The sequence below is a fragment of the Sander vitreus genome, chromosome 3, assembly GCF_031162955.1.
Source record: "Sander vitreus isolate 19-12246 chromosome 3, sanVit1, whole genome shotgun sequence".
NCBI classification, from domain to species: Eukaryota; Metazoa; Chordata; class Actinopteri; order Perciformes; family Percidae; genus Sander; species Sander vitreus.
The window spans coordinates 13,685,376-13,698,004 of NC_135857.1; the positions used below are offsets into that span (position 1 = coordinate 13,685,376).

The following is a 12,629-nucleotide window of genomic DNA, read 5'->3' on the forward strand; positions in this document are numbered from 1 at the left end:
GCCTTTGAATCAGGCCTGCCCTATTGCAGGATCCAAATGTTCGTCAAAAGTTGCCATTTTCAGCATGTAGCTTGGTAGTTAGGAGGTTGTTGTTGTTGTTGTTGTTTCCTGTAGCAAAGAGTTTCTGAGAACGCTAACGCACAGATAGCAGAAGTGGAGGGGAAAAGCCTGACATCAGACTATGGCCTTGAAGTGTAAATGGTGTGGGGTCAGTGTGGGGAGAAGATACATACTATCCTTTGGTTTTTTGGTGCTCATGTCTCGTGTCTCCAGGCAGGTGGATACAAACTCAAAAAACGTGTTTGGACAACCTCGGCTCCGAGCCTCGCTGAGGGACCTGCGTTCCCCCCGACGGACATACAAAAGCACCATTGAAGACGACCTAAAGAAACTGATCATCATGGACAACCCGGGAGAGGCGCCACAAAGAGATCCAGTGAGGAACACTTGACCATTATATCAGTCACCAGTCTTACTTTGATGAACTTGCACACACAGCTCTCTGATCTCGGTCACTTTTCTCCCTGTAGTCTCCCAGACGAACCTTGCAGCGCACCTTTTCAGATGAGTCGCTGTGCAGCGGGCGCAGAGAGGCCAGCTTCGCCAACTCTGAGAAGCCAACAATGCCCACTGACGTACTGTTTACCTGCACACTGCCCACACGCAGACACGCCGTCTCCTCCAACCACATGCAGAGCAAGAAGGGTGAGTTTCAACCGTAGCAACAGTTGTCATTTAGTTTTTAAGGCAGGTGAACAAAACTTGTTAAAAATGGTGTTAAAAATGTTTGCCGCTAACACTGCTGTGTTGAGGGTATTAGCTGCCAAGTTTCATTCTGTGGCGATCCAAGGAGCTCAGTGGTGAAAGCAATCCTATTATGATTGTTATGCATAAGTTAAAAAGTAACTGTTGCCGTCATAACTTTGACAACATTGTTGTATGTCCTTGTTTCATGCAGAGTTTTGGTTACTCACTGCAGCTATTCTCCTCTCCTGTCCCTCAGTGCCTCTGTCTGCCTCGGAGCTGTCTCTCACAGAAGTTAGAGACAAAGTTCCCCCCCTGAGGAGGCTCGATCCCGGGCTGATGCCTCTTCCTGACACAGCCTGTGGACTCGAGTGGTCCAGCCTGGTCAATGCTGCTAAAGCCTACGAAGGTGAGGATGGAGGCACATCAGGATTAGGTTTGTTCAACTCAGTGTGAGATTCTAAATGTCAAATTTTTATTTTTCTGTTACGGTTTGGAGCAAAAATTCTGCATAAATTCTGTTTTTGGCTGAAAGTTGCATACACATAACTCTGATCGTTTCTCTCTGGTTGAAATAAATATATTCTTTCTGCGCATGTTTGCCCCACGTGGGGGTAACATTAGGTACCTCTAGGCACCTCACGCTTAGGTTTGATTCCGATTCAGAGGGCCACGATGGGATGATAAAATGATTATAAATGCATCTTGATGCATCCAAAAAAAAGTCTACTTTTAAAACATAGTGCATGTGTAATAAGCTATAATTAAAATGAACGGATTCATTTACTTCCATTATCTTTTAGTTAGACACAACTTGCATTAGGGATGTAAATGCTTACATTCATTAATTTACAAAACTTTTAAACATTCAATGGTGGCTCATTGGCCAAAATTCTTACTGTGAGAATTAAGGCACTCAAATACTGGCATATTGTCAATACGAAAAAAAAAATCAGTAGGTCTCCATCATAAGACTCTGACCTGTTGATCATTTCTGTTAAATATAGATCTGTGCGTTCGTCTACGCCTCGTACACGATCGCATGCTCTGCTTCCCAGCCGCCGTTTCTTTTCTGTCTCTCTCTCTCTCTCTCTCTCCTGTCCCTCGTGTCCTCTGAAACCACAAAGACGATCACGGCACTGACAAACACACTTGACTCAAGCCAACACTTGAGCCATAACCTGCTGCCGGGTCCTCCTGTGCTGAGGTGATATTGTGTCATGTATCCCGAGGGACACTTGGGTAAAAAGACTCATTTATGCAGCTTTTAGAACGTGTCATGTGTCTCTGTTGCAGCTCAAAGAGCAGTTTCCCTCTTCTCACTGACCGAGCCGCAGGTTGGAGGTCCAGACATGAGACCAGTGGTCAGTCCAGTCCAGTTTCAGACTCCTCAGACACCACGGACCACTCCGACCTTCAGCGGGTAGGACAACCTCACTGTGTTGTTGTAAATAAGTGTAGCCAGACAAGAGAAATCCAGGAATACAGCTTTGAATACTGCCACCTTGTGGTACCCTACTTATTTGTCAGACTTTAAACTGAAAGTTGTCTCCCCCCCCTACAGTAAACAGTTGGCTGTTTGAATTGTTGTGCCAGTTTCTGTGTTGCCAGACAGGGTATTTATTTTTCCTACCAGTGAGCAGCACTCAATATATTATCGAAACTGAAGAGCTGCAGTTCAAACAGTCTTACACAAAGAATGCTTGCATGCTCTCACACAAACAGTCAAACCTGTCCTCCCTAACCACCTACATGACCTGTGCAGCAGTGGGTGTGTGTTTTTCTTTTATGACTGACGCGGTTGTTGGTTCCATGCAAAGTATTCAGTGCTGTGTGTGTTTACAGCGACGAGGGGCCCAACGATTTGTCTGGTCGGCTCTACCACCTGGAGGTGATGTTAAAACAGCTGAACACTGATCTGGAGAAAGTGAGAATCTTACATTTTTCCTTTATTAAACCATTAAAAGTAGAAAGTCCAGGACAAAATGTTAACCCAGAACGTGATTTTCTGTCTCACACTTGAATAATTTAGTTTTTTACTAATGTGTGGCTTCAAGCTACAAAACAGATCCTCAGTTTATCAATATTATTTAGTAATTTACATGAAACTTTTGAAGAGAAAAAAAGGGGGGGAAAAAAATCCCTACCAGCACCTCTAAAGCTCTTTAGGCACTGCTTAATATCTTGTGCATTTAGTTTGTACGAAAATCAGTACGAAAGTCTAAAAATGACACATTGTTGTTTTTGAGGGGTGATGTGGTGCTCGTAGGCAGATTTTTGTTACTGTAGGACAGTGCCAGGCTAGCTGTTTCCTTCCGTTTCCAGTCTTTATGCTAAGCTAACTGTTTCCTGGCTGTAGCTTCATATTTAGCGTACAAAGAATGACCGTAGCATCGAACTTCTCATCTGACTCGCAAGAAAGCGAACGAGTATTTCCCAAAATGTCAAACTGTTCCTTTTAATAAGAGTGTCAATTAAAGTTCCATCTTATGTCCAGTCACACTCAACTGAAAAGTCCCCGTTTCTCTGTCTCTCTGCCACCAGGAGAAGCTGGATAAAGTCGTTCTGCTGGCAGAGATGGCCAACCTGAGAGAGAATAACCAGCGCCTGCAGGAGGAGAGCCACACAGCCAGCGAACAGCTGCGCAAGTTCAACAGGCTTTTTACCAACAGTGACAAGACAGAGAGTGGCCACGAGGCTCAGTCCTTAACACACGAAACTGACTCAAAGAGGGAGTGACACCTGCAGGAGAAGCTGAAGAGATTCAGTCCACAGAGGGAGGGTGACTGTGAGAATACCCATGATTCCTTGCACACACACACACAGCGGCGGCAGAGGTCACAATGATGTTACCTCACTTAGCTTCCACTGGACTGCCTTAAACTGTAGAGAGAGCAAGAAAACAGACAAATAATTTTAAAGATGCAACACTCCCCAGAAAGTCTCAACAAGCCTGCGCACGGACAGAGCAGAGACCTTCCCTCTCTATTCTTTGAGCCGGTTTATTTTTATAAACTGAAGTCTTATACTTGTCTTAAATATATATAAATACATATGCTATGCCAGACGAGAGAGTAGAAGAGGAAACCGTTTTAGAGAACATTACATCACCTGGAGAGGCCTAATACTGTTCCTGCAGCGATATCAGCCAAAAATAAGGAAAAAAAAAACTCATTACAGACTGCATCTCCCAGAATGCATTAGAAGTAATGGAAGCTCTACAGACATGGTACTGTAGATAGATGCCTGTGTGGTACAATTGTCATGTATCAATATTACCTATATTGTACTGATATTGACGTACTAAAGAGGTGTGTGTGTGTGTGTGTGTGTGTGTGTGTGTGTGTGTGTGAGTGAGATGGTACTGCGAATACTCAGAAGCATTATGGCACACACATGCATCTGTGCTCAAGGCAAGATGCCTTTTATTACCCTTTGGTGTGAGTGTGTGAGAGAGGTTGAATGGAATGGTCTGCTATTGGACGTTTTGAGTGATGAACAAACTAGTGGGCCACAATATTCTTCTTTCCTCCGTTTACGTGGATGAACCTGTGGCCCTTTAGATGTGAAACAAGCCATCAGCGTGTTGAGCGAGTGTAAATGGTCGATGTCATGAAGCTCAGTGATATTACTAGTGAAATATCTCTAATGTTGTGCATTGTTTTGAAGTTAATTTTCACTGTTTTCAGCAGTGCCGTATCATCTCAGATCTAAACGTACTGGACAATTATTTTAACCTTGAGTCGTTATCACAGTATGTCTTAAAAAAAAAAAATCAACTTTTTTCTAATATTTAAAGCCGTAGTTGTGCACATTTTGTATTCGCTTTGTGGCGGAGACTTTCCATTAAGTATAGGCTACAGCCAGCAAACGGTTAGAAGCTTAGCATGACAACTGGATACAGATGAAGACCAAAGGTAACAGGATCTGCCTAGCAGCACCTCTAAAGCTCACTAATCTACCAGTTATATCTGATTAGTCTAATCCCAAACAAAAACCAAGTCTTTGGTTGCCTGGCAACTGGTCCTGGTGTTACACCAAATTCTATATGCCATCAGATTCTGTGACCTGATTATCTTGCCTCTGAAAACATTTTTTTTTTCTTCTCGTTTTTTAAATACAAACATAGTGCCCTCATAGTATTTAGATATAAAAACATGTTAATTAGTGAGCTGAAGAGGTGCTGGTATGTGGACTTGCCATTAGACTGAGCCAGGCTAGCTATTTCCCCCTGCTACTAGTCTTTATGCTAAGCTAACCATCTGTTGGCTGTAGCTTCATATTTAACGGACAAACGTGTCAATCTTGTCATCCAACTCTCGCCACTATAAAGTGAGTAATAGTTTGACATTGTGAGGAATACCATTCCTATGATAACGTCGTCTTTGCATACTAATCCCAGCTAAGCTGCCACCAGTAACTTCTGCTTAAAGAAAACATTTACTGTACATGAAACTCACTCGACAACACTGAAGCTCCTTCATATCAGAACCAGTCGGTCTGTGTGTATGAGAGGATTTGTCCCTGTGTTCTGTGATATCCCTAATGAACACAAAAGACATTATTTATACTGCTAGCTTGCTTAACACTATTGTCTACTATATCTATTTTTCATACAAAAATAATGTGTGTGTTTTTGGACGCTGGTACTGAATGGACAATACATCCCTGCAGAGGATGACTCCACATCTTCCTGTGTCAGTTTAGATATTGCTGATTAAATTGTAGTAAATGGTCATCTCCTGCTTCGCCCTGTAGGACAGCGACTTGTCTCTCATCAGGAGGTTTCTTCCACGCTCTGACTGGAACTGTTGGATTTGGAAATCCTAACTCACTCAGGTTCCTCAAGATGCTGTTAACGACACTGAACCATCAGTTAGGAGTGGGCGATGTGACGCATTGTAGCCTGAGACAATGTCCATTTGTGTTCTGCCATACTGTTTATACCACTGTAGTTATCCCTTTAATATCTCTGGGTGTATTAGCCCATTTTAGACATATTTGCAAATCAATTAGCAGGACTGTTTCATGGCAATCATGATTATGATTTAAGACTTGGTTTAAAGGTACTTTTTGTTTGCTTGATTCACCTAAAACGGACAAATATGAACAGTTTCTCGATTGATTTTTCATAAAGTCGACTATATTGATATCTTCATATAAAATGACTTATGCTGTGACAAAAGAGGTTATCCATATCGCCCGCTCCTACACAAGGGGGCAACAAGTGTTGCAGAAAACCTGCCATTTCTTCCTGCGTTCATGTTTCCACTTCCTTTATTCCTCTGCAGCCAGTTAAAGTTTCAACTTGGGCTGTGTAACTTTGATACCAGTGACGTTTATACCTATTTCAAGCTTTTTGCTTGGATTCAGACTTTCTCAGTCTACTTTAAGGTTGATTTTCCTCAAAAACAAGCTCTTTTTATTTCCTGTTTGGACATTTTTAGTTCAAGTGACACACTCCTGTTGTTCCTTCTTTATGCAGCTTCGCAGGTGTAGCTGTGACCTTAGTATCTGCAAGTCTCATTGGTTTGCTTATGTTAAAGGGGCAATGTTTCTTTTTTTATATATAAAGTTTGATAATGTTATGTATAATTTTAAGCTATTTATAGCATACACAATGATCCCCTGTTGAACAAATTAATGCTTTATGGTTATTGGTAATATTGTATACCTAGGTTTGTTTTTTAGATGTTAAATATTTTGATAATTTATTTTTTAAACACATTCCCACTGTTGCAGACAATAGTGAAGATGAGAGGGTACTGCGTTTTTATTTGTGTATGCCGTATTACTTCTGATCTCTGTACAAACTGATTTGTATGATCCCTCGTCGTTTTCTGGCTTCTTTTCCCGTTTGTGTGTCGGTGCTTTCTGCATGTGGCAGTGGTACAGGATGCACAGACTAAACGTTTTCTTTGGGTTGTAATAACTTGTACATTTAAAAGTGTAAATTATGTTTTCATTATTTTATAAAAAATATATTAAAATGATTATCAGAACAGTTTCAATCTTTTGCAAATGTTAAGACAATTGTCATTCATCCCTCTGAAGTACTAAACTAGTGCTGCAACTTTATTTTCATTAATCACAGAAATATTTAGTATTTGATGGTGTGAGAAACATCAGGAAATGCTCAAGATCATTCCTGAAGCCCAAAGGGACATCTTAAATTTTTTTTTGACCAGTTAAATGTGTTAAAACAGATCACTTCTACACAGGGGGGGAAGAGGAGTTACTGGAACCCTGAACATGCAACTATTTTATAGGAAGAATATTTAAGATACATTCTCAGTCTACAAGTACAAAGGCTACATATTTACATCTTCACCTTGGTGTTACATTATAGTAACATGTTTTGGGACTGTCTGACAATGACTAGATCTCCTTAGACATGTGCGGTTTCAGTTTAATGATAAATTCTCATCTTTCTGTAAACGATTCATTGAGAATACAATCTGTTTTAACCCTACAGCACTGGCTTCCGTATCTGATAACCTGTTTCTTTCCCCGGCTCAAACAAACAATACACCTTGCATATATACTTTTTCTATTAAAGTTAATTTTATTTCTAACAAACATTTTGTATTAAGTACTTATTTGACATTTGTGAGTTGACAGAACATTTGAGAATTTATTTTATACATTCTGACAACAGTGCAGTTAATGAAAATGCTCATTTGCTCAATGCTCATCTTTAAATTGTTAAGTTATGTAGAACATCAGGTCAAGTCCCAGCAGGGTCATTTACACGACGACCTGAAGCCTCAGCAGGTAACCGAGGGACGACGCGTCTTAAGAGCCACACATGAGGCAGTCGTCTCGGTTCTCCAGAGAACACACCATGGCAGCCATGTTGCGCTCTTTGATCTCCTCCTCTGTGGCCTTGACCGGCTCCTGCGCCTCCTTCAGCTTCTCCTTGTTCAGGGTGAACTGGATGGGGTTAGCAGCAGGCTTGGTCCTGAGGTAGTACATCCCCGTCTTTAGACCCTGTGGCGAGAGGAAGAAGGAGTTTAACACGTTGCATTCATCGTACTAAGTGCTCTCTTCATTCTTCTCCCACTTACTTGTTTCCAGCCGTAGAAGTGCATGCTGGTCAGTTTGCCGTAGTTGGGCTCTGCGATGTGGATGTTCAGGGACTGGCTCTGGTCGATGAAGGCACCGCGGTCGGCGGCCATCTTCAGTACAGTCTTCTGGGAGATCTCCCAAACGGTTTTATACAGCTGCTTCAGATCATCTGGAATCTCGTCAATGTCCTGTTGAAACAAAACATGTATTCACTGGTAAAGTCAGAACAGTCACAATACTAGAGCTGGATTAAAAAATAAAATAAGCAGCAGCTTTGTTAGTGATTATTTCAGCCCTTTTTTCAAGCAAAAATGCCAAACATTAGCTGGTTCCAGGTCCTTAATGGGATGATTTGCTGGTCTATTATAGTAAAAAAAAAATTTTATATTTTAGGCTTTGGACAAAACAAGCTATTTCAATGTCATCTTGGGCCCTGGGAATTTATGGCACCTCCCAGTACAATTATTAGAAAATGAACCAAATGGAAGTATTTAGTTAATCACAACTAGGGCAGAAACTAAATCATTTACTCAATTAAATTGTATGGTTGTGTTCAACCAACAGTCCAAAACTCAAGATCTATTACTTACTGTCATTTATGACAAAGACACGCAGCAAATCCTCACCTTTGAGAAGCTGGAACCTGCATGTTTGGCATTTTTGCTTGAAAAATGTCTGAATCAAATAGATTCTAAGAGACAGTTGCAGATCAACTTATTGTTGCAGCTCTAATCACGACAAAAATCATGAATAAATATAAAATGTTTCCTATGATATGCGACCTGGATATGGTATGGATGATGGATTACCTGAATGGACCCGTTGTGACCGATCAGCTGGTTCTTCATCTCCTCACTCCACAGTCCTCTCTCTGTCAGGTCTTTGAGCAGATGAGGATTGACGATCTGAAACTCTCCGGAGAGGACCCTGCGGGTGTAGATGTTGCTAGTGTAGGCTTCTATGGACTCGTTGTTGCCCAGGATCTGGGCAGTGGAGGCTGTGGGCATGGGCGCCAGCAGCAGGCTGTTCCTCACACCGTGCTTGGCGATCTTCTCCTTCAGCAGCTTCCAGTCCCACAGGTCGGTGGGCGTCTTGTCCCACATGTCGTACTGCAGGATCCCCTTGCTGACAGGGCAGCCATCGTACGTCTCATAGGGGCCGAGCTCAGCGGCCAGCTCGCAGCTGGCCTCCAAGGAGGCGTAGTAGATGGTCTCAAAGATCTGAATGTTCAGCAGCTGAGCTTCAGGGCTTTCAAACGGGTAACGCATGAGGATGAAGGCATCCGCCAAACCTTGGACACCGATTCCTATTGGCCTGTGGCGCTTGTTGGACTTCTCCGCTTCGGGCACCGGATAGTAGTTAATCTCTATGATCTTGTTCAAGTTTTTGACGATTACTTTGGTCACAGATGCGAGTTTTTTAAAGTCAAAAGTCTGCTCAGGAGTGACGTACATATTGAGGGCGACGGAGGCCAGGTTGCAGACGGCTACCTCATCGTGACTGGTGTATTCTACGATTTCTGTGCAGAGGTTGCTGGACTTGATGGTGCCCAGATTCTGTTGGTTGCTCTTCCTGTTGCAAGCGTCTTTGTACAGCATGTACGGAGTACCCGTTTCTGTCTGGGACTCGATGATGGCGTGCCACACCTGCTGCGCCTTCACCACACGCTTGACCCGCCCCTCCTTCTCATAGGAGGTGTAGAGCTTTTCAAACTCCTCCCCCCAGCACTCATCCAGCCCAGGGCACTCGTTGGGACACATCAGCGACCAGTCTTGGTTGCTCTCCACTCTCTTCATGAACAGGTCAGGGATCCACATGGCGTAGAAAAGGTCTCTGGCTCTCTGCTCCTCCTTTCCGGTGTTCTTCTTCAGCTCCAGGAAGTCAAACACGTCAAAGTGCCAGGGCTCCAGGTACATGGCGAAGGCCCCCGGTCTCTTGTTGCCGCCCTGGTCGACATAACGCGCCGTGTTGTTGTAAACTCGCAGCATGGGGACTAGCCCGTTGGAGTTGCCGTTGGTGCCGGCAATGTAGCTCCCTGTTGATCTGATGCAGCTGACCGCCACGCCGATCCCGCCAGCCGATTTGGAGATGAGGGCGCATTGCTTCAGAGTGTCGTAAATGCCTTCGATGCTGTCGTCTTTCATGGCGAGCAGGAAGCAGCTGGACAGCTGCGGCCTGTTGGTTCCCGCGTTGAAGAGCGTTGGGGAGGCGTGGGTGAACCACTTCTCTGACAGCAGGTTGTAGGTCTCGATGGCTGCGTCGATGTCCGTCTCGTGGATCCCAACGGACACTCTCATGAGCATGTGCTGCGGTCGCTCGGCCACTTTGCCGTTGATCTTCAACAGGTAGGACCGCTCCAGAGTCTTGAAGCCGAAGAAATTGTAGGAGAAATCTCGGTCGAAAATGATGGCCGAGTTGAGGCGGTCTTTGTTCTCCAGAACGATGTTGAGCGTTTCCTTTGAGACCATGGGAGAGTGGCGTTTATTTAAGGGATTAACGTAGTTGTACAGGTCCTCCATCACGTCGCTGAACACCTTCTTTGTCTCCTTGTGCAGGTTTGAGACGGCGATTCGTGCAGCAAGGATGGCATAGTCGGGGTGTTTAGTTGTGAGAGTGGCGGCAATCTCGGCTGCCAGCGTGTCGAGCTCCACGGTGGTGACCCCGCTGTACAAACCCTGGATCACCTTCATCGTAATCTGGGCCGGATCCACAAAGTCAGAGTTCAGTCCGTAGCACAGCTTCTGGATGCGAGAGGTGATTTTATCAAACATGACGCGCTCTTGGCGTCCATCTGAAAAATACACAAAAAAAGCCCTTCAGTTAACCCAGTCACCACAGTTTTAAAGTTGGCAGTCAGCTAAATTATACATCCAATGAACAGTGAAGACTCATTAAGTCATGATGCTGTCACAAGTACTGCATTCAAAATCTTAACAGTACAGAAGTATTAATATACTGAAAGTTCTACAAGTAAAAGTACTCACTATGCAGAATTGACAATTTCTGAATCATATTGTATTACAATTAGTGATGCATTAATATGCTCATCACTTTAATATGTTGCAGCTGGTAAAGGTGGATTGGATGTTAACTACTAATACTGCTGAGTAGCTTAACCTATAAGAAATAAAATACACAGTATATTTTGTATTAATCTCAATATGCAAAGGAACTAAAGCTATCGAATAAATGTAGTGGGGTAAAAAGTACAATACAAGAGTAACGTTAGAATCAAAGTAGCATAAAACGGAAATACTCAGAAAAGTACAACTAAAATTTTATCAAGTACAGTGCTTGGGTAAATGTACTGTGTTATATTCCACCACTACTACTACTACTACTTTGGTGTGGTCATCAATTGTTAGTTGTCGTTTCAGTTAGTCCCAATTATAAATAACGTTAAACTAAAAAATAAATTTTAAAAAACTAACTAGTTGCAACATAGTGAAGAGCTCAAAGAGTTCACTTTTGTAGGGAAACTATTTGGCTTTCATCAGTGTTGTAATGTTTGCGAAATACCCTTTGACCATAAATGTATGCAGATTGGATTAATACTGGAAACAAAAGCAGTGAACGCAGCTGCTTGACACCGAGGTCTAAGAGTCTTAACAGAACTAAAGACAAAGAGCTCGCTCACTCTGGCCGACAAAAGTGCCTGAGCAAATGAACTAACATTTTTTTCAAACTAGAAACTCACTGAGGTCCACGTTGACATTCAGGTAACGGTTAGGCCTGTAGTGTAACTTTACATTTTGGCGCCAAATATGACAAAGACTCAATAAACACCTGCAGCAGATGGACTCAGAAATTACATTTTAATAGTCAACGTTTATTAGTACGGCCAGCTAGTCATCAATCTACATTTTCCAAAACGACATGCTTGTTAACCTGACGTTAATAGGTGAGTTGACTAAATAATTCGCTGACAGCCTGGCTGTAACGTTACCCTGCTATGTTACACTGGTTAACTAACGTTAGCTTGCTTACCTAGCTAGCTAAGTAAACCAAAGTTAACTGAGAGCTAGCTACCAGGTAACGTTAGCTAACCGCTTCACGCTGTTTCACCGATTCAAGAAAGGCATGCAAGTTTCGGTTGCGTGTTACAGTCAGATGGAGGCAGCAGATCAGTCGCTGTCATTTTATAGTGACTGGTAAATCGGTTAAACCCACAATATTGACAAATAGCACTAAAGCTAACCGAGGCCTGGTCAGTCACAGCAGAAAACAGCTCACCTCGCTTTATCACATGCATGCTGGCAAAGTGTGATGTTAATCGTCTCCCGAGAAAACAGCAGCTGTCCAGCTACAACGTAATCTTTTCCTCGGTGCGGCAGAACACAAACTCCGTCCAGACTCAGTAGAGAAAGCGCGAATGACTCTAACTTCCCGCTAACGGCGTATTTGTACGGAAGGCGTAACTGCCGTGAGCAGAGATGGACGGGCGCTTTGACCAATCCACAGCAAGAGAACGCGGGACTTTATGTTTGAGGACCAATCACAACAGTTTAGAATGTCAACTTCCTTTTCCGCTCATCAGAAATCTGGCGGGACATAGGTCATATAACATGTTTTGTTTTGTTCTACCTGATGTAAGATTACTAATTAGCATTCACACAATGCACAAGAATGTCTTCACTCTACATTCTTACACAGTTTTTCTGGACTACATCCACCATTTCTGGAATTAATTACAAATACACTCACTCCCAGGGAATGTACCAAATCAAATATTCCAAATATTATAACTAAAGCAAGCCAGGGAACAAAAACAAGATATTTGGGTGAATATGTAAGGATATGTAAGGAAAACGAGTATA

General features: G+C 42.9%; 2 protein-coding genes across 8 annotated transcripts in view; one reads left to right on the forward strand and one right to left on the reverse strand.

Moving 5' to 3' along the window:
• The window catches only part of sipa1l3 (signal-induced proliferation-associated 1 like 3), a 73,931-nt gene extending 68,849 nt beyond the window's left edge, over positions 1 to 5,082 (forward strand). For 6 of the 7 annotated variants that reach the window (XM_078246119.1, XM_078246115.1, XM_078246118.1 and 3 more), the window contains 6 exons: positions 274 to 436; positions 531 to 705; positions 1,004 to 1,180; positions 2,041 to 2,167; positions 2,590 to 2,671; positions 3,289 to 5,082. In XM_078246119.1, the coding sequence (XP_078102245.1) occupies positions 274 to 436; positions 531 to 705; positions 1,004 to 1,180; positions 2,041 to 2,167; positions 2,590 to 2,671; positions 3,289 to 3,483 (919 nt within the window). In that variant the 3' untranslated portion in view covers positions 3,484 to 5,082. The remainder of the gene's footprint in view (positions 1 to 273; positions 437 to 530; positions 706 to 1,003; positions 1,181 to 2,040; positions 2,168 to 2,589; positions 2,672 to 3,288) is intronic. The other variant, XM_078246120.1, reaches the window with a different exon arrangement.
• Positions 5,083 to 6,993: 1,911 nt separating this feature from the next.
• On the reverse strand, positions 6,994 to 12,210 carry LOC144515353 (ribonucleoside-diphosphate reductase large subunit). Its single transcript, XM_078246122.1, has 4 exons — positions 12,046 to 12,210; positions 8,622 to 10,603; positions 7,812 to 8,000; positions 6,994 to 7,734 (listed from the first exon to the last, which is right to left on the reverse strand). Exons 1-4 carry the CDS (start codon positions 12,062 to 12,064, stop codon positions 7,540 to 7,542), a joined length of 2,385 nt encoding a protein of 794 aa, XP_078102248.1. The 5' UTR covers positions 12,065 to 12,210; the 3' UTR covers positions 6,994 to 7,539.
• Positions 12,211 to 12,629: the final 419 nt, after the last annotated feature.